This window comes from Mauremys reevesii, linkage group 2 (assembly GCF_016161935.1).
Source record: "Mauremys reevesii isolate NIE-2019 linkage group 2, ASM1616193v1, whole genome shotgun sequence".
In the NCBI taxonomy this organism is placed as follows: domain Eukaryota; kingdom Metazoa; phylum Chordata; order Testudines; family Geoemydidae; genus Mauremys; species Mauremys reevesii.
The window spans coordinates 47,957,022-47,979,477 of record NC_052624.1 but is presented as its reverse complement, the minus strand read 5'-3'; the positions used below and the strand labels follow the sequence as shown (position 1 = coordinate 47,979,477).

The following is a 22,456-nucleotide window of genomic DNA, read 5'->3' as shown; positions in this document are numbered from 1 at the left end:
CACAAAAGCAAAGCATGCTTTTAATTTAAAAAAATGCATTAACAGTGTAATAGCCACAGGTTTACAATGTGCTCATCTAAGTACCTAGAGGTGGTTCTGGGGATATACCAATGCTCTGTAATAAAGCCTCTGTCTCTCTCCTTTTGCGATCTAGATCCGAATCTTCCTGAACTGGCTCTTTCTTTTGCTGCTGATCAGCCTGAATAAAAGATACAAACAATTAGCTTGAATGACATACAATGCAGTTTCTTGATTAAGTGGGAGGAGAACATATATGCAACCATGGTTCCTGGGCTATTATGGAGTACTGTGACAGCCATGAAGATACACTTGGGCAGCTCATTTATACTGGATTTATAACAGGAGGACTCTGCCAGTGTTTGAGATTGGATTGAGCCAAAGGGATGTTTGCAGGAACCAGTACAGATTTATATGGAATATTTCTTAAGCTATGATTCAAATCTTTTCCCTATTACTTGTCGGATGCCATTGTACTGTAGAATACTGGGAGGTTAAGAGAGACCTTTGATCTTGATTCTGCATAAGAAGGCTGACATGCTACAGGTAGAGACAGTCATACTGAATTAGCCCTGGTCTACACTACAGAATGACTTCAGTATAACTATGTTGCTCAGGAGTGTGAATAATCCACACCCCTGAGCGACATAGTTACACCGACCTAAGCGCTGATGTGGACAGTGCTATGTCGGCGGGAGAGCTTCTCCCACCAACATAGCTACTGCCTCCTGTGGAGGTGGAGTTATTAAGCCAACAAGAGAGCTCTCTCCTGTCGGCTTAAAGCATCTTCACCAGAAGCACTACAGCAGCATAGCTTCATCAGTGCAGCTGCGCCGATGCAAGTTTCTACTGTAGACATGCCCTTAGCTAAAATATGTACTGACCCTGACACACTTGAAAGTAATAAATAAATATTGTCATTATTCTGTTCCCACTGAATTCAATGGGAAAACTTCCACTGACAGCAATGCTCCAGGAATAGGGCCTACATGAGGCTAAAAGTTCTCTTTCCATGGGAAAAAACAATAGAAAGGGAAACAAGTGTTCATAACTCTTCGAGATCTGAGTTAATGTCCATGGAATGCCCCCCCTACAAACACACACATAAGCCACGCAAGGGGAAAGAGCAGGAGAGAGGCAAGAGGTGGGGCTTTGAAACCTCCTGGTTCCTGATGTCTGCGAGAAGACATACAATCCATTGGCTTGGCTCCCTTCTTTCCCCATGTCTCGCTTAACTGGCTGTTAATTAATACAGTGTGTTTAAAACCACTTATGCAGTGGAGTAAGGTGGCTCTTCTTCCTTTCCCCTCCCTGACTGACTTTATGGACTGTTTATTGGTAATTGTACAAAACTGTATAAAATGAAAAAAAGATTAAAAGAGACAACATGAATTGGAACTTTGATTTCTTGTATCGCATCAGATTCCATAGTAATTCTATGAAACACGTGAACGATATTAAGGTGTCAGTTTAAAAGGAAACCAGTTATTAGTAAGGGATAACAGGTGCTTTAAACTACAGTAAGTGTTGACATTTGAAGGAAAAGAAACATAATCACTTAATGCTTCTTTGACTTTGCATGAAAATGAATATCTTTTCCCTGTCAATTCTCACCTCTATTTCACTAAGTGACTGAATAAAAAGAAGCACAAATCCCTTAATGAAAAACCTAATGCATATTGTCAAGGACAAACAAACTAATATGTCAATCAAACTTTAATAGAGCTGAAAGATGCACTGATGCCAGGAGGCTAAAATGCAATTGTAATTATGTTTTACTTTAGTGGAGAATCATCACTGTAAATCTGTTACCTTAGCCAGCAATCAGGCCAGTCTTAAGAGTAAAAAACAAAACAAAAAAACCCCAAAACACTTATTTAGGTTGTAATGGGTCAAAAAAAAATTGAAGCCCTCTCCCCCCACTAAAGGAATTCCCAGAAGAAAGCATTGTGGCAAATCTTATTCCTTTCTACATACACATGCATATCATGGTGTCCAAACTGTTGTCTGTTGACAACTTGTATATTCTGAAGGTGATTTTTATTTCAAACTTTCGTGGCTGAACATAAGCATTTTTATTTTAGGCTTAAAGCTGCTGTGGTTATGAGGATCACTTCCTACATGACACCTGCCCTACGTAAACCATATTGGGATGCTAAACCTTGGACCTTTCTGTAGGCTTCTGACATTTTAATGAGTTTGTGCATATTTACCTCTTTCTTTTTCCTTTCTTCTTCCTTCCGTTTCTTCTCCTCTCTTATTTGTGCTAAACGCTGCTTTTTGCGCTCGAGCTCAGCTTTTAAATCACTTTTGTCTGACATTTTGACTCTATTGAAAAATAAAATAAAGTTATGGAAACTGAGAAAAATGGTCAGAATTAAACATTTTTTCTGTTTACTGATTGCATCAAAAATTATATTTGAGATTATTGTAAATGTATAGTTATATAAGCATTGATCCTTAGTACTACAGTGTAATATGGAAAATAATCTTTGTTAGACAACTTCCCATTTTAAGAGACCACCCCAAAATATTCCTGTGATACCCCACCCTGGCCCCACAACGGTTAACTGTGCATTTCAGGCTGAAGAAACCACACCCCTTCACCTCTGCTGGGCATGCTCAGCCTGGAGGCAAGATATAAAAGGAAGCAGCCCAGCTCAGTGTGGGCAGGATGCTGAAGGGAGAGGACGCAGACTGCAGGCTCTCTCCAGGGAGCTGCTACAGGCCCAGAGCAAAGGCACGCAAAGCACCAGACGGATTCCAGGCTGCCTAGTGAACCCAGAGAGGAGGCCGTGCCATCTGCGTGAGTACCCCAGAGACCCTGCAGACCATCGCTGGCAAAGGCAGGGTAGGAAGCAGCCCAGAGGACTTAGGCTTTGTTCCGGTGGGTGAACCAGGGAACCAGTCAGTTTGTTTCAGGAGGATACTCGGTGGCGAGTAACACCACCACTGGCAGGGCCCTGGGCTGGGGCTCGGAGGAGCAGAGAGGGCCCGAGTCCCCCTATCCTGAGTGCGACACACCCGTGAGTAACACTTCACTTCCCCAATGGGCCGCTACCCAGAGCAGAAGGGCTGCTCTATTGACTCTAGCCAGTAGGCTGTACTACCACGTTTTATAGTAAGGGTCATCAGCATATGCCCTAATCGACTGCAGTACAGCCTCTTCCCTTTCTTTGACCACACATGACCCGACACCCTGTGACGGGGTATACCTGTCCCGTGACACTGCCTCAAACATTGGGTAAAACTAACTTTAGTACTATGTACTAATGACCTTTATTAGAGGGTCACCTTTGTGAAGCAACTGCTTTTTGTCAGTCCTTTAAATGGATGCTTTAAGGCCTAAAAAACTCCCACTGATTTCAATAAACTTTGGATTAGACACCAGGAGCTCAATCATCTTCCCACGGACTCCTGTTGTAAACTTCATACTTTGGTGCAAGATCAGGCTCTAAATATTGTCAGCCTTATTTCTTTTGTGACCATTTTTATATCCTGAGGGTATATTGTCCCCCCTGTGCCAAGTAGCCAGACTGGGCACCAAGGGGGTAGAGGTGAAAGTGAATCTTCTCCTGAGTGAAGTAATTGCCCTTCTTGCAGGATGAAATTCACTCCCCCTTCTAAGGATTCATGCAAAGTCTTCGTAACAAATAAGCTCTCACTGTTTTGAACAGTCACCAGTCTCTGCAGTCATTTGAGTGTGCCCTCCAAATCAGGATTATGTTTGTTTATTTATTTTACAGATATGATCTGTGCCGCAGGTCACCTATGAAGCAGGAATATCTCCCAAAAGACTAACTAATGCCAGACTTGTGCTGTAGCCATTAAACCATACTGTTACTTCACAAATCACTGACTTAACTCGCTGATTATTTACTCAGTCTGTAACACCAGCTTCAGAACCATTATGTACTATTATGTAATGGCATCAATAGGGATTTATTTGCTCAATAATACTTTACATAAAGATTCCTTCAGAGACACTAGAACAGAGTCTAGTGTAAAGAGCTAATTACATACCTCACTGACCACATACACATTACAGCTCAGAATCAATGTGGTCAATGCAAATGGCATGTACATGCAACAGAGGTCTATTGTCTGATGCAGTGCATGGGAAATGTAAATGGGTGACTCTCCAGTGATACTAATGACAGCTACATATAAATCAGTGCCTGCACTGACAGTAGATAACCTGGAAATCTACATGCTAAAAAAGACATGACATTTCAAGCTATCAGATTCTTGTGCTGTCACAAATTTTCCCCCTCAAGACAAGTAAAATGAGTCCATGATATAGCAGGTACTGACAGCAAAATTTCCTGGGAACCCCAAATACACAACTGAAATTCTTATGTTGTCCTTGAAGATATTTTTGTTTATGGAGGCAGAGGAGACAGAGAAATCCATGCAATACGGAGTAAATGCGTAAACACTCAACAAATCTATAGCAGTAGCAGAAAGAGCAGGATCGAGAGCATCTGCTTCCGCACAAACTAAGCTGTATATGGCAAGTCATGCAAGTTAATGCTCCTCAGGCTGAAGTCATACACCAGAACAAACACACTAGCAGTTAAACTCCTCTTTGTCCAAGCCAGACTTCAACACAGAATGTAGGGCTGAAGTTTGTGGGCTGCATCATGGCACAGTAGGTTTCAAGATTCTCAGGCTTCCCAGCCTACAGTGGTTTCCTGGTTCATCCTCTATCAGCTCAGTGTAAATGTAGAAAACAGCAGTGGGACTATGACTATGGAAGATTCAATTAGCTAACAAGTTCTGGCCCATCTGGCTGCATAATTCTACACTTGGCCATATTTTTTTGATAGCCAGCTGGATTACTCCTTCTGTCCTGGCTCCATTCATAAACATAAATGCATTGTTCATTGTTTTCATTTTGAGAAAAAGAAAACAAAACAGCCAGAACAACGTTAGTCCACATAAATAGCACAAAGCAATATTACCTTAAGCAACAATAATAATTTCTGGGTGCCAATGAACCATGTGATCAGTCAATATAAAAGATGGGATCTTTTGAACAGGCAAATGATTAGAAAAGAATATGGGCTTTTTAATGACAATATCAGTATTACTCTGCCTTTAAAATCTGTGTTGGATTTGTGGGCCTTGCAATGATATGGTCTAAATCCTATTTGAAGTCATTTTCCTAATCTGTTGCACACATTTGAATGCTGATTATAGAGTTTCCCCTAGGAGCCCTTAGGACTAGATAAAGCTTTTTGCATCCTTTTAGTTCTGCAGTTTGGCAACAGGGAGTAGGATCCTATTTCTATGCAGAAAATATGCAAATTTGTTTTAAGGCTGATGACAGAAACCCTGAGGGCTTAACTTCCCTTTCAAGCAGTTTTTCAGATATCAATTGAATAGGTTTCCAGAAGCTGGTTCTTTTAATGTCAGGAAATCAAAATGGCTTTTTCCATGATCTGAGCATCAGCTATTTAATCTTTCACCTGTTCCTTTAAAACACTGCAAACCCCTCATTAAGAGCCATAATGTTCTATTACATATGTGTCTTTTTTTAACACAGTGAACCTCACATACAGCAAAGATAATGCATTAAATTTCATCTGACGAATGCTACAAGAAGTCCTGCATTTCCCTCTTTAAATGATACAAGAGACTGAAACATTTATCTCTAGCTGCTGTCTTCCTATGCATATTACTGTAATTCTTTGATCTTCCAACTAGCTTACCAGGCTTCAAATGGCCAAGAAGTCTGCTGCTAGAATTTTAGAGCAAATCAAAAAGTCAGATTCCATTACTCCCTTGACAGGACATCTGAGCCAGCCAGCAGACTGAAATAAGGTATTATGCTGGTATTGAATATATTGCTCTTTTTCAATCACTGTACATGACACCAATTATTTAGTTGACATTGTTTATTAGCTCCGTGAATAGAAAATTTCTGATATTGGCTATTCCATGTGTCAAATGCATTACTATAGGAAAGTTGTTTTAAAATGTATTTGCTTTTGAAATTCCCCACTATGCAGGGTGCCAGCACATGACCTATGCACTGTTTATATCCCAACAGTGCACAGGAGCTTGCAACTGGCTTTAGAGCTGGTGGTGCCATATCTATCTCAAGTACTTCTATGGCTCCCATCGCTGCAGTATCTGAGCACCTCACACTCTTTAATGTCTTTAGCCTCACAACACCCCTGCAAGGTAGGGAATTGCCATTAATCCCATTTTACAGATGGGGGACTGAGGCATATGTCTACACTGCAAAATAAGACCCGTGGCAGTAAGTCTCAGAGCCCAAGTCCAATGACTCAGGCTCACACTACAGGGCTAACAGTAGCAGATAGACATTTCGATTCAGGCTCGAGCCTGGGCTCTGAGACCCACCCCTCTCATCGGGTTTCAGAGCCCAGGTTCCAGCCCAAACCCAAACACCTACGCTGCTATCTCAGTCAAGCCTCACTGCCCAGGTGGGGATGTACTCTTAGTGACTTGCCCAAGGACACAAGCAGCCTATGATAGAGCAGGGAATTGAACAGGAGTAATCATGTGTGGAAGATAAGATTGCTATGTATTCTTTGTCAACTTTTTCTTCTCCAGCTGTAATGTTTCCTGTTTCTTTTATTATTTAGTTGTAAAAATTTAGTGCAAAAGGATTGCTTTTACTTATGATTGGGGGTGGACTTGATTAAGGTTCTGGACCTTTTCATAGTCTGACTTCACATTCAGCCACTTGTTAATGGGTCTCATTAGATGTGCCACAGTCTTCTGTGCTATTTCCCACGGTGCTTCAACTGAGGCATCACAGAAATTGGCACAACAGCACAAGGGGCCCTCCTGGCATCTGAGAAGAACCAACTGCAAGTAAATACGCCAATCTAATTCCATGAGATATTAGAGATGGGAAATGGGCTTGCAAAGTAACATCCAGTCCACAGGCTGGGAACCACTGGACTAGATAACCAGCCCTATAGTCTGGGAACTCATTTCTTTTGTGTTCATTGTCTGTGTGTTTTTTCATCTCAATGATATTTGGTTTTGATTCACCATTTCCTTTTATGGCATGTGCGATTCTAGTCTATTCTACATAGATTCTTATACCACCCTCATCCCCAGAGCCGGCTCCAGGGGTTTTGCCGCCCAAAGCAGCCTTAAAAAAAAAAAATAAATAAAAAAAAAAGCCGCGATCGCTATCTGCGGCAATTCAGCGGGAGGTCCTTCGCTCCGAGCGGGAGTGAGGGACCCTCCGCCAAATTGCCGCCGAATACCTGAAAGTGCTGCCCCGCTCTGGAGTTGCCGCCCCAAGCACCTGCTTGATAAACTGGTGCCTGGAGCCGGCCCTGCTCATCACAGTAGTAACTGAGTACCTTCCAGTAGTGTACTAAGAGACATGACGAACATCTGCCACGTGAGGTAATTTATTTCTTTGTTACTCCATCCGCACTGTCACAGTTTCAGGGAAATGGAACCTGTATTCCCTTTCCATGGTTCCTCGAGGGCACCCGCTTAAGATTTCTAGCTTCCAGCCATCACCTCTCTTGCATGGAGACCCGCATCTCTCTCTCTCTCCTAACCAGGGAGTTTAAGGCTGCACAGCCCCCTGCCTTACACTGTTATATCCCCAGCAAACCAATCTGCCTAAAGGCCAGCGCCTTTGATGTGCTTTCTCTCTGCAAACTATGAACAGCATATTGCCAGGAGTTAGGTTACCGCACAGCTCGTTCTAAGCAAGCACATTTACTTTTAAAGTAAAAGCATTACAGAGAAAATGTATAAAAACAATAAAAATTCCTATCCACATGCTAAGAGCCTACCAAAGGTCACAAATCAGCTTTATGGAGCCCTAGCAAGCCAAAGTCCTTCCAGCCCTTCCACAACGGTGGGAGCTCTTGGACAGAAGGTCCCATCTATTTGCTGGACCAGAAAGTCTAAGTCAGTTTAAATACAGCCTTTTTAAGCTAACAGACCTTTCAATGTCTGTTCTCTGGAAAACCCAGTGCAGGGGGTGGTACCTCTCTAGAGTAGTTACAACCTGGGTAATTTACCTTATTCACTCCTGACTGTTCTTAGTTCCTGGTAGAGCTGTGGCAACCTTCCTCCCATGGAGTTGTATACAATCCCTGTCCACAGTAATACATAAACCATTCATACATTTATACAATAGGGTCCCCAAAGACATTACATGTGATTACAATATCCATTACACACCATCTCAGTTTGCTATTTTCCTATCAAACTGTGGTTGAAAGCCAGACATAAACAAAAATTCTCCATTTGACTCCAGTTCCTGTGTCTACTATGTAAAGAATCTTCACATTCCTAACCTAATCCCAAGGGAGAGAAGTGCTAGGCAAACAGCTGATAAAGAACAAGGTGCAGGCTGACATATTTTTCCTTGAAGGACTTATCCAAGAAATGCTTTTTGAGAACTTATGTCACAACCAGGGCCAGGGCGGTCTGATCTAGTGGTCAGAGCGGGAATCAGGCTGTGTCACATACCAGAAGGTCAAAGTCCAAGGCAAGCCTGAGGGCAAAACCAAGAGTCAGGCAGGGACAGGTTACCAGAACAGTAGCAAGAGTGGGTATTGTAGGGGAAGCTGTCCAAAGCAGGGAGACTCCAACTGCATGGACAACTTCCTGTTCCTGTGCTGGATTTATGTAGAAGCTGTGAACCAATCAGGACCCCCAGAGTTCTGCCAATCAGATTCCAGGACTGGAGTCCTCTGTCAGGGTTCTGCTTTTATTCTGGCAGCACCCAGCAGGTTACTGGGTGCAGGTTGAAACGTTTTAGTGCCTAAGAGCCCCGCAGAGATGGGTTTAAGCCCTGTGGTCTCTGACACCATCTGCTCCCCAAGGGATGCCCTCAGAGTGACATAGACCAGGCTATTGGGGGTGATTCCTATGGAAAGCCCACACAAGTGCAGGAGTATGTACATTTTCTGCAGGCTCCCAGGTGCATTCTTCAGGATCATACCCCTCCCAATCAACAAGGTACCAGAGTCTGCCATATTTGTGTTTTGAGTCCAGGATCTCATGAACCACATATTCTTTGTGGCCCTGTACCTGTACCAGTGGAGGAGGTGGCTGAGTCCTGTGACGGAAAGAGTTTTCTGTGTAGGGTTTCAAAAATGATATGTGAAACACTGGATGAATCTTAGTTGAATTCAAAAGTGACTGGATTAGCCTGTGACAGGATCTTAAAAGGGCTAAGAAACCAAAAGTCTAGCTTGCGAGCAGGTCTGTCTGTGCAGAGATGGTCTGTAGAGAGCCATACCTTTTGTTCCACTGCATAGGTCGGGCCTTGCTGTCGATGCTGGTCCGCATGCTGCCTATAGTTTGCTCTTGCGTTTGTCAGGTGCTTCTTCACTTCTTCCTAAGCCTGACAAAGCCAGGTTGGGAGATGGTGCAGGTAACTGCGGGCGGAACCAACCCATAACTGGAAAAAAGATGGGCTTTGACTTATAGATACATGGTCTGCATTTTTGTAGGGAAACTCTGCATAAGGTAGACGTGAGGACCAATTTTCCTCCTGATGATTAATGTAACATCACAGATGCTGCTTGAGAATCTAGTTGGCCCTGTCTGCCTGGCCGTTAGAATGGGGGTGATAAGTGGAGGAAAGACGTGCAGACTCCCACCAAGTGCAGGGCTTCATGCCAGAACCAGGCCATAATCTGAGATCCCCGATCAGAGGTGATGCATTCTGGAAAGTCATGGAAGTGGACTACTTGGCTAATCCAGATCTGGGCTGTCTGCAGCAGAGGGGAGGCCTGTGCAAGGGATAAGTAGGTCATTTGGATAAAGTGGTCAACTACCATCAAACCTGTCAGACATTTGTTGGACTGTGGCCATTACAATCTTTCTAATTTTGCCCCTACATGCTTACAATAAAATCTACAGAAATGTCTGCCCAGTGTCAAGATGGGGTGTCCAAGGGCAGAATGAGATTACTGGGCTTGTGGCTTGGGATCTTGGCACAGGCATAAACATTGCAGGAGGCAATTAATATAATCAGCCACATCCAGGGCCACCAAGAGGAGTGGGATATTAGTCTTTGGATCTTGAAGTACCCCAGCTGCCCTGCTAGGGGAAAATCATGGCATAGTTGCAGAACTGCGACCCTTGCGGGTCCGGGGGGCACATAGATGTAGTCATTTACATACATGATCCCTTCCTGGGAGTCATATGGTTTACTATCTATAATAGTTTGTTCATCAGGCAGAATTTCTGAAGCAGAGACAGAACGTATCAATCTGCGTATATCCTGGTGATGAGCTGCCCTGAGAAAGCTGAAGTTTGAGAGAATGAGGGTTGGTTCCTCGCTCGGGTCTCATTGATTGGTACTGTGTAGTCAGGACAGGGCATCCACCTTGAACTGTGAGAAAAATAGGGCCCACTGAAGCTGCCATTGGTTTAAAGCTTTTGCCCTACATAAGTATTCCAGGTTTTCATGGTCAATGAATACCTGGACTGGGTGATGAGCTCATTCCAGGTAGTGCCACCATTCTGCAGATATAGTTTTTATCATCAGGAATTCCTTTTCAAGTATTTTGTAGTTCAAACTCTGAGGAGGTCAGATTCCTTGAGTAAGAAGTGCATGGCTGTAACCTGTAATACCTGTTTGGGACCAAGTTGCTGGGAGAGCACAGCCCCAATCACCACACTGGAGGCATCAGCTACTACCAGTGAAGGTTTGTATGACATCATGGTGAGCCTGCATGGGTGCCGTAGTAAAGGATGCCTGCCCCTCTCCTGCCAGCAGCAACACTGGCTGCCCTGCCTACGCAATGCTAACTGACCTCTTTGCAGTGCCAGAGCATTAAGGGTCCCTTGGGATCATACACAAGAGTAGTCAGTAGTCAAAAGGAACTGCACCTATCATATGATCCCCTGCATTATAAGTTATTGACATTAATCAAATAAGAGCAGTACTACTGTAAACCAGCTGGTGTGTGTGTGTGTGTGTTGGCCCTGTCCACAAAACCATCTTTCTTCCAACTGGGTATCTGAAAAGCAGATCGATTCCAGTTACATGGATAACTTCCTGATCCTGTGCTGGGTTTATGTAGATGATGTGAACCAATCAGGACTCCTGGCATTCTGCCAATCAGATTTTAGGACTGGAGTTCAGCTTCTATTCTGGAAAGTGCTAGGAGGTCACTGGGTGGCAGCTTGGAACTTACTAGCGTATAAGAGCCCTGTGTGAAGAGCTGAGTTCAAGATGTGTGTTCTCTGACAACTTATTAGAGTTTGAATTAAGGATATTTACTTTATATTGTGACACGTTGACAATTTGTGTTTTACTGGTTATAAAGTTTTAACTTTTCAATCCCTGTGTCTACTGTCATTAAATAATTATCACAACATCCTCTAGCAAAGAGTTCCACAGGCTGACTGTGCAATGTGTGAAGAAATACTTCCTTTTGTTTGTTTTAACCCTGCTGCCTATTAATTTCATTTGGTGACCCCTAGTTCTTGTGTTAGGAGAAGGAGTAAGTAACACTTCCTTATTTACTTTCTCCACACCAGTCATTATTTTATAGACCTCTATCATATCCCCCCTTACTTGTCTCTTTTCCAAACTGAAAAGTCCCAGTCCTCTTAATCTCTCCTCATACGGAAGCTGTTGCCCCTAATTATTTTTGTTGCCCAAGTGAGAAAAATGAAGTCTCAAAAATGATGCCAATTGATTGGTACATAGAAATGGGAGACCAGGTTTTGACTTCATCTATACCACTGCAATCCCATTGACTTCACTGTAGCCTCATTTGCATTCATGTGAGATTCAGGAAAGAACTTTGTTTAGTTGAAAGATTACAAAAACAATACTGAGGGGATTTGGTCCTTATTCTTTTATCTGTGAGATTAATACTAATATGTGGATTATAATTATACATAATAGTTCTGTTTTCAATGGTTCACCTTGTTAGTGGCATGCAGAATTTCTTTCTATATTTGTTTTCTTCTCTGTCTTCATATGCATTTTATATAACACAAATATTTTAAATAAGAAAAAATAATAATCACAAGGCTATAGTAAACTGTAAAGAAAGGATCACTTATAAGGCCATGTCTACACTATCACTTTTGTTGGTATAACTTATGCCACTCAGGGATGTGAAAAAACCACCCATCTGAGCTACATAAGTTACACCAACAGAAGCGCCAGTGTGGACAGTGCAACGTCTCCTGCTGACATAGCAATCACCTCTCATGGAGGTGGTTTTATTATGTCAATGGCAGAGCTCTCTCCTGTCAGCATAGAGTGGCTACATGAACGATCTTACAGCGGTGCAGTTGCATCGGTACAGCTCTGCTGCTGTAAGCTCGCTAGTGTAGGCATGGCCCAAGACTCAAAGTGCATTAGCTAAAAGACTGCAATGTTTCTATCCTTTTAGTCTTTATCAGTTACAGAAAATACAATTATCCTTCTCTTTTCAGTTCTTCTGTGCTTGGACTGGTGCAATAAAACTAAATGGGCTTTAATTTATAATTACCAGGCCTAAATGGTAAATATAAAATAATACAGAATTTACATAATGTGTTTCAAGGAATATGAACAGGCTGAATAAGGGTAAAAAAATAGACTCTCTTTTGTTTTCTCACTGTTAAAGTAATCAACTTTCTCCAAAGAAGAAAATGCCGCGGGAAATAATGGGACAGTTTTCCCATGGGCTTTCTCAGCACAAATGCAGAACGGCATCACTGTTTTTTTGTCTTCATTACAATACCTTCTGATCCCATCAGCACATTTTTTTTATTATTATTCTGGAGATAGTGAAAGGCAGGGATACAACAGTCACAAGCTTTGCCAAGTGCAGCAGATTATGCACTTGAATAGATAACTGCACGCTTGGGGATATGATTAGGTCAAATTTCTCATTTAGTTCCAGAAGGTTAAAGATTTTTAAGCTACTCTGTTAATACTCCAGGCATCGCATATAACACTAACTACATTTTCTTTAGGTTGGTTGTTGTTAGGGGTATTTTTGTCCATGTACAGTATGGGATGATTTGTTTGACAGTCTGTGAACAAATCATTAAAAGCAGCAAATAGTCCTGTAGCGCCTTATAGACTCTCAGACATATTGGAGCATGAGCTTTCGTGGGTGAATACCCACTTAGTCGGACTCTTTGCTGCTTTTACAGATCCAGAATAACACGGCTACCCCTCTGATACTGAACAAATCATTAGTACGCACAGTTAATTTTTGTATATTTATTTAAAACCAAATTACAATATTCTTACTCGCACTGAGTAGTCCCTTACTCCACAAGTAGCCCAACTGACTTTAATGGGACAACTCATGGCAAGTGGTATTATTGCACATGTCTCAGGACATCAAACTCTGGCCCTTAACAGTAATTCTGCCATCCTATCTCTGGAAAGCAATATTTTTATATGATCGGAATAATATAATAAGATTTTGCACAACTTAAACCCACATATTTGGGGCCCAATACTACAAATGTCTAAGCACATGAGTAATTTTATTCATAAAAGTACTCCCATAAAACTAAATGAAGCAACCATGCATGGATAAAGTTTGCAGGATCAGGGCCTTAAAGTGTAAGTGTAAATTTTGTAGTAAGTTCTCTTAATATGTAACATTTTCTTAAAGATTTGGAAGAGTTACTTTGGGTTTACACAATTGTAATACAGTTTTTAAACTTCTGTATACAAATTTTTAATTGGATCTGTATGCATTTTTAATTCCCAAATCACACAGATTTTGTACATTTAAACATCCAGAAACATTTTTTTCTCTCCAACATTTGAAATGTTTCACCTGTCTATCTCTAAATGTAGTTGGGTGAATAAATGGGACCCTTTTTTCCATCTAAATCCTTAATTTTAGGGTTATATTAAAAATAGTTTTTGGTTCAGCACGAGCCAAACATGCAACTGAAAGCAAATTGACCAAATAAAAAATCAACATCCCATATAACTTTGAACACTTCAACAAATTAAAATGATGGCCCTTTTAGATTGCTTATGGACAAACTAACACAGATTATCTGACAAGTTCCTGGAATGAACTGGAGACAATTTTTTATTTCAGAAGGTGGAGACAGCAAATAGAGGGAGAGGCTGTTCTAGATTTGATTTTAACAAATAGGGAGGAACTGGTTGAGAATTTGAAAGTGGAAGGCAGCTTGGGTGAAAGTGCTCATGAAATGATAGTGTTCATGATTCTAAGGAATGGTAGGAGGGAGAAGAGCAAAATAAAGACAATGGATTTCAAGAAGGCAGACTTCAGCAAACTCAGGGAGTTGATAGGTAAGATCCCATGGGAAGCAAATCTAAGGGCGGAAACAGTTCAAGTTCAAGCTGGCAGTTTTTTAAAGAGACATTATTAAGGGCAAAAGAGCAAACTAGCCCAATGTGTAGGAAAGTTCGGAGGGTGAAAAATTGTTCTCATTAATCTCTGAAGATAGGACAAGAAGCAATGGGCTTAAATTGCAGCAAGGGAGGTTTAGGCTGGACATTAGGAAAAAACATCCTAACTGTCAGGGTAGTTAATCACTGGAACAAATTGCCCAGGGAGGTTGTGGAATCTCCATCATTGGAGGTTTTAAAGAACAGGTTGAACAAAATCCTGTCAGGAATGGTCTAGTTATTATGTAGTCCTGCCTTGAGTGCAGGAGACTGGACTAGATGACTTACTGAGGTCTCTTCCAGTCCTACACTTCTACGACTCTTGTGCATGTAATACATATTGTAAAACCAGGACCATGCGTTTAGATAAGTCACTAACTTTGTTTTGTTACTGTTGTGAGAATTGCAGTGGAAAAATCTTTCCAGTACATTATTGTTATGAATGAAGAGACAGAAGTACACAGTCCTATACATCACTATAGCACAGAGCAATACACTTAAGAATGTGTCATTCCACATTTTTAACATACCGATAATCCTGCTGTATTCATTAGATGTTACAACAGGAATAGTTTCGGTTGTGTTTGCCCCCAATTAACAACTGAACTGATAAATGGGAGAGAGACCCAAAGAAACATGGAGAGAGGGAAGAGATGTGGAAGGAGGATTGGGAAATACAAAGCAGTGTTCCTAAAAATGTCCCTGTGTAATTGTTTACTAGTGAGTGATGCTGATGAAATCACTCACTTTATTAATTTAAACTTTGATTATTCTACTAGTCAAACTGGGGCATTTAGACAGTGCGGAGAGAAGAAAAAGGGACATGGAGCAGCACCAGGACTTCAGGGAGGGATTATATCTCAGGAGGATTCAGCCTATTCTCTCCAGGCCCATGGAGCCAATATGCAGGCATGGGACCAGTGTAAAATAGGGTAAAAAGGTACATTTGCTCTGTGATTAACTGCTGGGACTCAAGAGTCATCTGAACACTGATTATTCATCAGATAATGCAATTATATGTACGTAGGCCAAAACACAGCTGTTAATGGGCTTTGTATCAGGCCCGGTGTAAGTCAGTGGAAAGACTTCTATTGACTTCAATAGGTTTTGGATCAGGCCCATGCTTTCCAATCGTGTGCATAGCTGGTTACCTGCATCACTCCATGAGCCTGACTACCCCCTCACTGAAGTCAGTGAGAAACTCTCATTGCCTTCAGTAAGGGCAGGACTTGGCCCTATGCCCTTAGTCATTGCAATAATTTAAACATTGTTCCATGGTGCATTATGATCCCAGAAAATGATTTCCAGAAACTTTGTCACTCCTGCACTGGGCCCTCTCTTACTGTAATGTTTACTGTAACCAAGCCTTTCTTAGCATGTTTTGTGTATATTATTGAGGCAAAAAGCTTCCCATGCACTTACTGTTGTGAAAACTGGCTTTAGATCCTGGTATATAATCCCATGGATTAACAGGGAAACAAATGGATGTGTTTGTAGAGGAGTTCCACAGGGATCAGTTCTCAGCCCACTGCTATTCATTGTTTTTATCAATGGTTGGGAAGAAAATATAAAATAATTGCTGATAAACTTGGCAGATGACACAGAGGTTGGTGGAGTGGTAAATGAAAACAGGTCACTTACAGAGAGCGATCTGGATCACTTGGTAAACTGGGCCCAATCACACAACATATGTTTTTAACACAGCCAAATGCAAAGTCATACATCTAGGAATAAAGACTGTACGTCACTCTTACAGGATCGGGGGACTGTACCCTGGAAAGCAATGACCACAAAGAACTTAGGAATCATGGTAGATAGCCAAATGAACATCAGCTCCCAATGAAATGTTGTGTGGCAAAAAGAGCTAACACAATCCTTAGATGTATAAATAGGGAACTATCAAGTAGCAGTAGGACTTAGATTGGTCCAGAATGGCATATCAGCTGCCATCTTGTTTTTCAAAATCTCAGATTTTTTATTATTTATTTACTTATTTGTTTGTTTTTAAAGCAAGGCCATGTCTGCACTACAAACTTCTGCTGGTAATAGTAAAGTAATAGTAATAACTGGAGATATACCAATCTCCTAGAACTGGAAGGGACCTTGAAAGGTCATCGAGTCCAGCACCCTGCCTTCACTAGCAGGACCAAGCTATATGGTATAGCTCTGTCGGTCAGGGGTTGAAGAGCTGTGGTCCCTCACCAACACAGCTGTGCCAGCAGAAGCCCCTAGGGTAGATGCAGTTTATACAAGCAAAACTGGGCTTATGCCAGTACAGTTTATTTTGCTTGGAGGTGGGAGTGGGGGAAGAAGAGGGGTCTGGAAAAAGCTATACTGGCAAAAGCCCATATTTTTCTAATATAAGCTGTATCCACACTAGGGCTGCTTTGCCAATAGAGTACACCAGTATACCTATACCAGAAAAAGTGCTCGCAGTGCAGGTGACAGGTACCTCTTGATGGTGAGGGTGGAGGAGCACATGACCACCCCACATATCGCCTCTGGGAGGAGGGGAGATATGGGGAAAGTTGAAACTTGCCTGCTGACTTTGGCTGGACTTTTGCTGGCAGCCAGAGAAGAGCCATTCACAGGTGAGAAGGCCCATCCCACAGGATGCCTGGCCAGTGGACTAGCTGCAGGAGGAGGGTGAGGCTGCAGTCGGGAGCTGTTTTGCCTGAGGGTGTGAGCCTGGAAGCATCATGGAAGAGAGCCCAGCCCAGGGATCGAGATGAGGAGGAGGGGAGCTCAGTGCAGACTGCAGTCCCATTAGACCAGCTGTTTTGTGTCCCAGTGGAGAACACAGATGGGGAAGGCACTTGGTTGTTAGGAGGTAAGCAGGCTAAACCCACCCAGCCCACTGCATCTATAGGTGGCAGGGGACAGGGTGGGCTCTGCCCTGCTACATCACCACTTCAGTGAGCAGGGTCAAATGCAAGGCAGAAATCTGGGGTATGGGGGAAGGGGCAAGTGTCCCTGCATGGCCCCTCCATGTGTTGCTTCTGGCTTCTAGTGTAAACCTTGGCTAAGTTTCCAGCCCTCGTGTTTGCAAAGAAAACCTTGAAAATGTGAAAAGAGTGCTGGTCTGCCTGCATCTGCAGAGAGCCTGAAACAATAGATCGGAGACGGGTGAACTGCTCCATTCATGTCAGTGAGTGTTACCTCAAAATGTCAATTATGATATTTCAAATGTCAACATCTCCTTCCCCACTCAGCAAAGCACACAAGGAAGAAGAGAAAGGATCATATTATGAAGGTCTATACAATCTACTCTGAGAGTAGCAGCAGCTCATTTTGGCACCACAAGTAAGTGACATTGGGAGATACCTCAGTAAGGTTTTTCCTCGGTGAAGCAGGAGCCACCAGAAGGAATGCACACCCAAGGAGCCCAGCAGAGCCCAGAAGACTATTGAAACCCCTGTGACAGGGAGCCCATAGTTTGAACATCTACATAATCTCCTCAGAGGAGCAGCTCATTTTCATGTCTCAAGTGGGTGGAGCTTATATTGCAGCTGGAGCTTGGAAGAGTAATACTAGCATCCCCTCTCCGCACAGTTTTCCCCTACTATATTGCACTGGTGTCCACACTTTAAAAAGAATGTTGCAAAAGGTGAGAGTTCAGAAAAGAGACAAGAACGATTCAAGATCTGGAAGCCATGTCTTACAACAAAAGAGTTAAGGAGCTCAATCTATTTAACTGAAGACAAGGTAAAAAGGTTACTTGAACTTGGTCTATGATTACCTACTCTAAAGATATCTGATAAAAGAAGGCTTTTCAATCTATGTTACAAGACATGATGAGATCCAATGGCTGGAAGCTGAAGATAGAAACAAATTACATTGGAAATAAAGGAAAAGATGTTTCACCATTGAAACATACTACCAAGGGATGGGGTAGATTGCCCCCTCTCTCCGACAGAAGAAGAAAGGAGTTCAGACCCTTAACTGCAACACCCAGAGATTGAAAGGAGAAAAAAGGGTATTTGGTTGAGTGCACTTTGCCTACACCTTTACCACCCAGCCACCATCTTCCAACAGCCATTGTAACTTTGGCTGTTCCTGGTTGTCTCTCTACTGCAGCTGTCCTTAGAAAGAAGTTCTCACAGTGTGGAGAGGAAAGCAGTGTGGGTAATTCAGATCCAGGCTATATTAACTTGTGCTGGTGTCTGCTCTTCATGTGGAGTAGAGTCTGGAGGAAAACAGCTGGTTCCACTCTGTGCTTCTCCCACCACTCCACAGAGCTGGGGCCCTACAGAGCCCTCCTGGGGCATTTATGTGGGTTGGGGCGGGAGGAAGAGGAAGGGAATGTGTCAAAGAGGTAGAACTCCCCTGAGGAGTGCATGTGGAGAGGAGAAGAATGGGACAAGAAGTTTGGATTTTAACCGGTGAAAAATGCATGCAATGTGGACAGCCTCATGATCCAGTGGTAACATGGTTCCCTTGGGAGCACTGCAGAGGCTCCCTGAGGCAGAATTTTAACCTGTGGGGGAGCTGACACTCCAAATTGTGGTTAAGCACCTCTCTTGCTGAGGCTCAGAGGAACACTGATGAGCTTTATCACTCCTCATTAAATTGGGGAGTGGGCCCCTGTTTGGACTACTGAGCACATAAAAGGAGTGAAAAGGAAAGAAGGAAGAGATTTTGAAGGAGCCTCCCCCTAGAAGGAAAACATCTCATTTTCTTAAAAAGGTGACATGTTAGAAGCATCAAGATACGGTACATCGGTGAACGATGATAGAATTCCATCCAGAGGGTTTGGTAACATTCTCAGCCTCAGAGAGGTGTGTGATTTTCCCCCCCTCCCCGCCCTCTGATAGAACTTTGCTGAAAGTTTGGCATGTTTTACAGGTAACTTTATTTCCTCATACAGAAAAGGAGATCAAGAAAAAATTATGTCAAGATAAATTACCAGGTGCAAGTGTCCAAAGCCTAGAACATGTCAGGCCTTTCCACTTCATCCCTAGTATTCTTTAGGTTACAATGTTTTAATCTGTTTAGATTCTATAGGACATAAGTATTTAAGGTAGAGTAATGTACCCTGTATTAACACTCATGTGCAATCATATGCTACTTCGGTCTGGTTTTCCACACGGGATCTTAAAAGTGATTCTGGTAAGTGGAAGTGGATCCAAGGCACAGGGAAAAGATTGCTTTCACACCAGGGCAAGGCCTGTGACAATTTAAAAGTATGGCTTTTGACTTGTGTAATGCATCAGACACATTTGAGAGGCTTCTGGACAGGGTATTGCATGGCATATTTATTATACCTATGCTATTCCAAACAATAATATATATGAAGGGGATGGGGCTTATGCTGCCTGCTGATCTTTGGGAATTCCCAGGAATGGACAGACAACTATAAAAACATTATATTGAGAAATTGATTTAAGCTCACTAATCATAGGAAAATGGCCTCTCGTTCCATCGTTTACTAACCCGGTGTCACAGGGCCTCCTTGGTCCTGCTTCTGTCTCCGTCTACAAAACCATGCAGAGACCCTTGTGCTGGTTCAACAACCTCTGCAGTTTATTTATAATTGAGTCCCACCACCTTCACAGCATACCTAGCACCTTCACAAGCAAAGGGAGCACCATCTCTCTGGCTGCCTGCTTTGCCCTTTTCACTGCCTTCCTGTGCCTGTTTGTGGGCTCTGGCTAATGTCTTAATTAGCCTTTCTGCCCTGCCCTACCCACACATTAGGCACAGGTCTGGCTCCTTAGCTCCAAGCTGCTATGCCTGACTGGAGCTCCTGTGAACAGAGTGTTGACTCAGGGTTTCCCACCTAGCACTCTGTCACACCCTGTTGTGAAACTAGCTATAGCAGAAGACTGAATGTTAATTCTGTTTGCTTTGGTGGATTTAAGTAAGCCGGTTGTTCCTTTTATTAAACAGGAAATTAAACATAGGAACCGGTTTTGATTTAACCTCTTCAGTGCTAAGACACAAACCAAATTATTCCAAGCACCATATCCTCTCCTCTCCACCCAGCCCAGCGTAGTAGGAGGCACCTGCTCTGACCATGTACTGATATGAATGGGTATTGCTGTAAACTGGGACAAGAACAGGGGGGCAGGCATGTGTCGGGGTTAATAATTCTCACCCCAGGCAAAGTTTTTGAAAGGGAAAGAGGGAGTGAGTGTGTGAGAGAGATCAAAGCTGGAAAAGCTCTCTGAGGCCAGCTAGTCCATCCCCTTGCTAGCAGGACTGGTCCCTCTACAGCCCAGGACCAGTCTAGTTGTATTTGTGGGAGAGCCCAGTAACTCCCCTGCTGCACACGCTCTCCCGGTCTTTGTCCAGATGGGGAGCGCACCCTCAGATTTAGGGGAGCGCTACAATCACCAGACCACTTTGCATCCCGTCAGCTACCGCAGAGGGATCCCGAGCTGTTTCTCAGGTTGAGGGTTGGGGGGAGGGGGCATTTTCAGTGCCTTTCCTCCCCTCCCCCCGCCCCTTTGCGCGCAGGCTGGATGCTTTTTATTTTAGTTGTAGGAAAGATGATCAAAGGGAGAGACTCAGCATTTCTCATCCCCTTTGCGGCTGCAGCCCGGACCCTTCCATGCTTTTCAGCCCTGCATCCCGGGCGCACGGCTTCGCCATCCCACAGCGCAGCACCAGCGCAAGTGATGCTGCCAGTGGTACCCCAAGGGACACGCGCGCACGCCCAGGCTATACCTTGCTGTGCTCCCCGCCAGCTGTGGAACGGGCTTCCGGCTGTGCGCGGCGCTCCCCGGCCCCGGGCAGCAGGGAGGAAGGAGGTGGACGGAGCACGGCGTTCACAGGCAGGCTGGATCCCAAATGGCTGCTGCTGCTGCTGCTGCGATTTCTTGTGGTGCCCCCTTACTGCAGCAGGTTCGCTACCGCTGCTGCTGCGGCTGGGAGAATGTGCTGCCTCACGCTGCCCAGGCTCCTCCCGGGCACAGCCGCGTCCCTCCTCCTCCTCCTCGCCCCTGGCGCTGACATCTCCCCGCCTCTCTGCAGCCCAGCCCCGCGCATCTTCAGCGAGAGAGGCGGGGAGGGGCAGCCCCTCCCCCGCGAGACACTCACTGAGGCGGCAGCTCTCCCTGCCAGGCCCTGGCGCGGGGACCCAGCGGCCGAAAGGGAGCGTAGCAGGTGTCCGACTGTGACACAGGAGCAGCAGGCTCCCGCCCAAGTCTGGGGCACAAGTCACATCCAGGCTGTGGCAGAGAACTTGGGCCACATCCAGGCTGTGACATAAACACCTCGTCAGCCACGTGGGTGGGAAGGCCGCACATCCATCCCTGGCGATCCATGTCTGTGACAGACACCAAGGATATGCTCCATGTCAAGGTAGGAGAGTTTGGCCACACCCAGTCTGTGGCACAGGGAAGGGCCACATCTAGTCAGTAACACCAACTATTACAGGCAACTCCAAAGAACATACAACGTTCACCCCACGGTACAAAGGCACCAGGGCAAGTGGTGCAGAAGAATTTGCCACATCTGGCACACAGCTCAGATCCCAGTAAAAAGGCATCGGACCCTCATGCCACATCCAGTTCAATCACACTCAGCTGAGCTTCACTGAATCACAGATCTCACTCCAAAAACAAAGAGCTTTGCAGGATAGGTCAGTTGCTGTTAAGGATGCAGTGGTCAGCAATTCTATTGGAGGCAAGGTAGCAAATATCCCACACCCCACGGATTCTCTCTTTCCTTTAAGTTTCCCTAGTAGCTGTTGTGCCATTGACAGGAGTACACAGAAAGAGGCTTTAGTCAAGATTGGGCTTTTGCTGTCATGCAGCGTTCCTGAATTGGCAAAGCCAGACCATTTTGCCATGTTGGCAAAATTCATGGTGGCTAAGTCCATAAATGGCTATTAGACAGAATGGGTAAGAATGGTGTCCCTAGCCTCTGTTCGTCAGAGGATGGAGATGGATGGCAGGAGAGAGATCACTTGATCATTGCCTGTTAGGTTCACTCCCTCAGGGGCACCTGGCATTGGCCACTGTCGGTAGACAGATACTGGGCTAGATGGACCTTTGGTCTGACCCGGTACGGCCTTTCTTATGTTCTTATGTTCTTATGTTACCCTCTCTGCTTCTGCAATCTACTATT

At 43.9% G+C, this 22,456-nt stretch overlaps 1 protein-coding gene across 5 annotated transcripts in view; it reads right to left on the bottom strand.

The window, feature by feature from the left end:
* The window catches only part of DYNC1I1 (dynein cytoplasmic 1 intermediate chain 1), a 246,183-nt gene extending 224,858 nt beyond the window's left edge, over positions 1 to 21,325 (bottom strand). For 3 of the 5 annotated variants that reach the window (XM_039522377.1, XM_039522379.1, XM_039522380.1), the window contains exons 1-3: positions 21,053 to 21,324; positions 2,232 to 2,346; positions 85 to 199 (exon numbers count right to left, since the gene is read on the bottom strand). In XM_039522377.1, coding sequence (XP_039378311.1) covers positions 85 to 199; positions 2,232 to 2,339 — 223 coding nt within the window. In that variant the 5' untranslated portion in view covers positions 2,340 to 2,346; positions 21,053 to 21,324. Of the gene's footprint in view, positions 1 to 84; positions 200 to 2,231; positions 2,347 to 21,052 lie in introns of all 5 variants that reach the window. The other 2 variants (XM_039522378.1, XM_039522381.1) reach the window with 1 other exon arrangement.
* Positions 21,326 to 22,456: the final 1,131 nt, after the last annotated feature.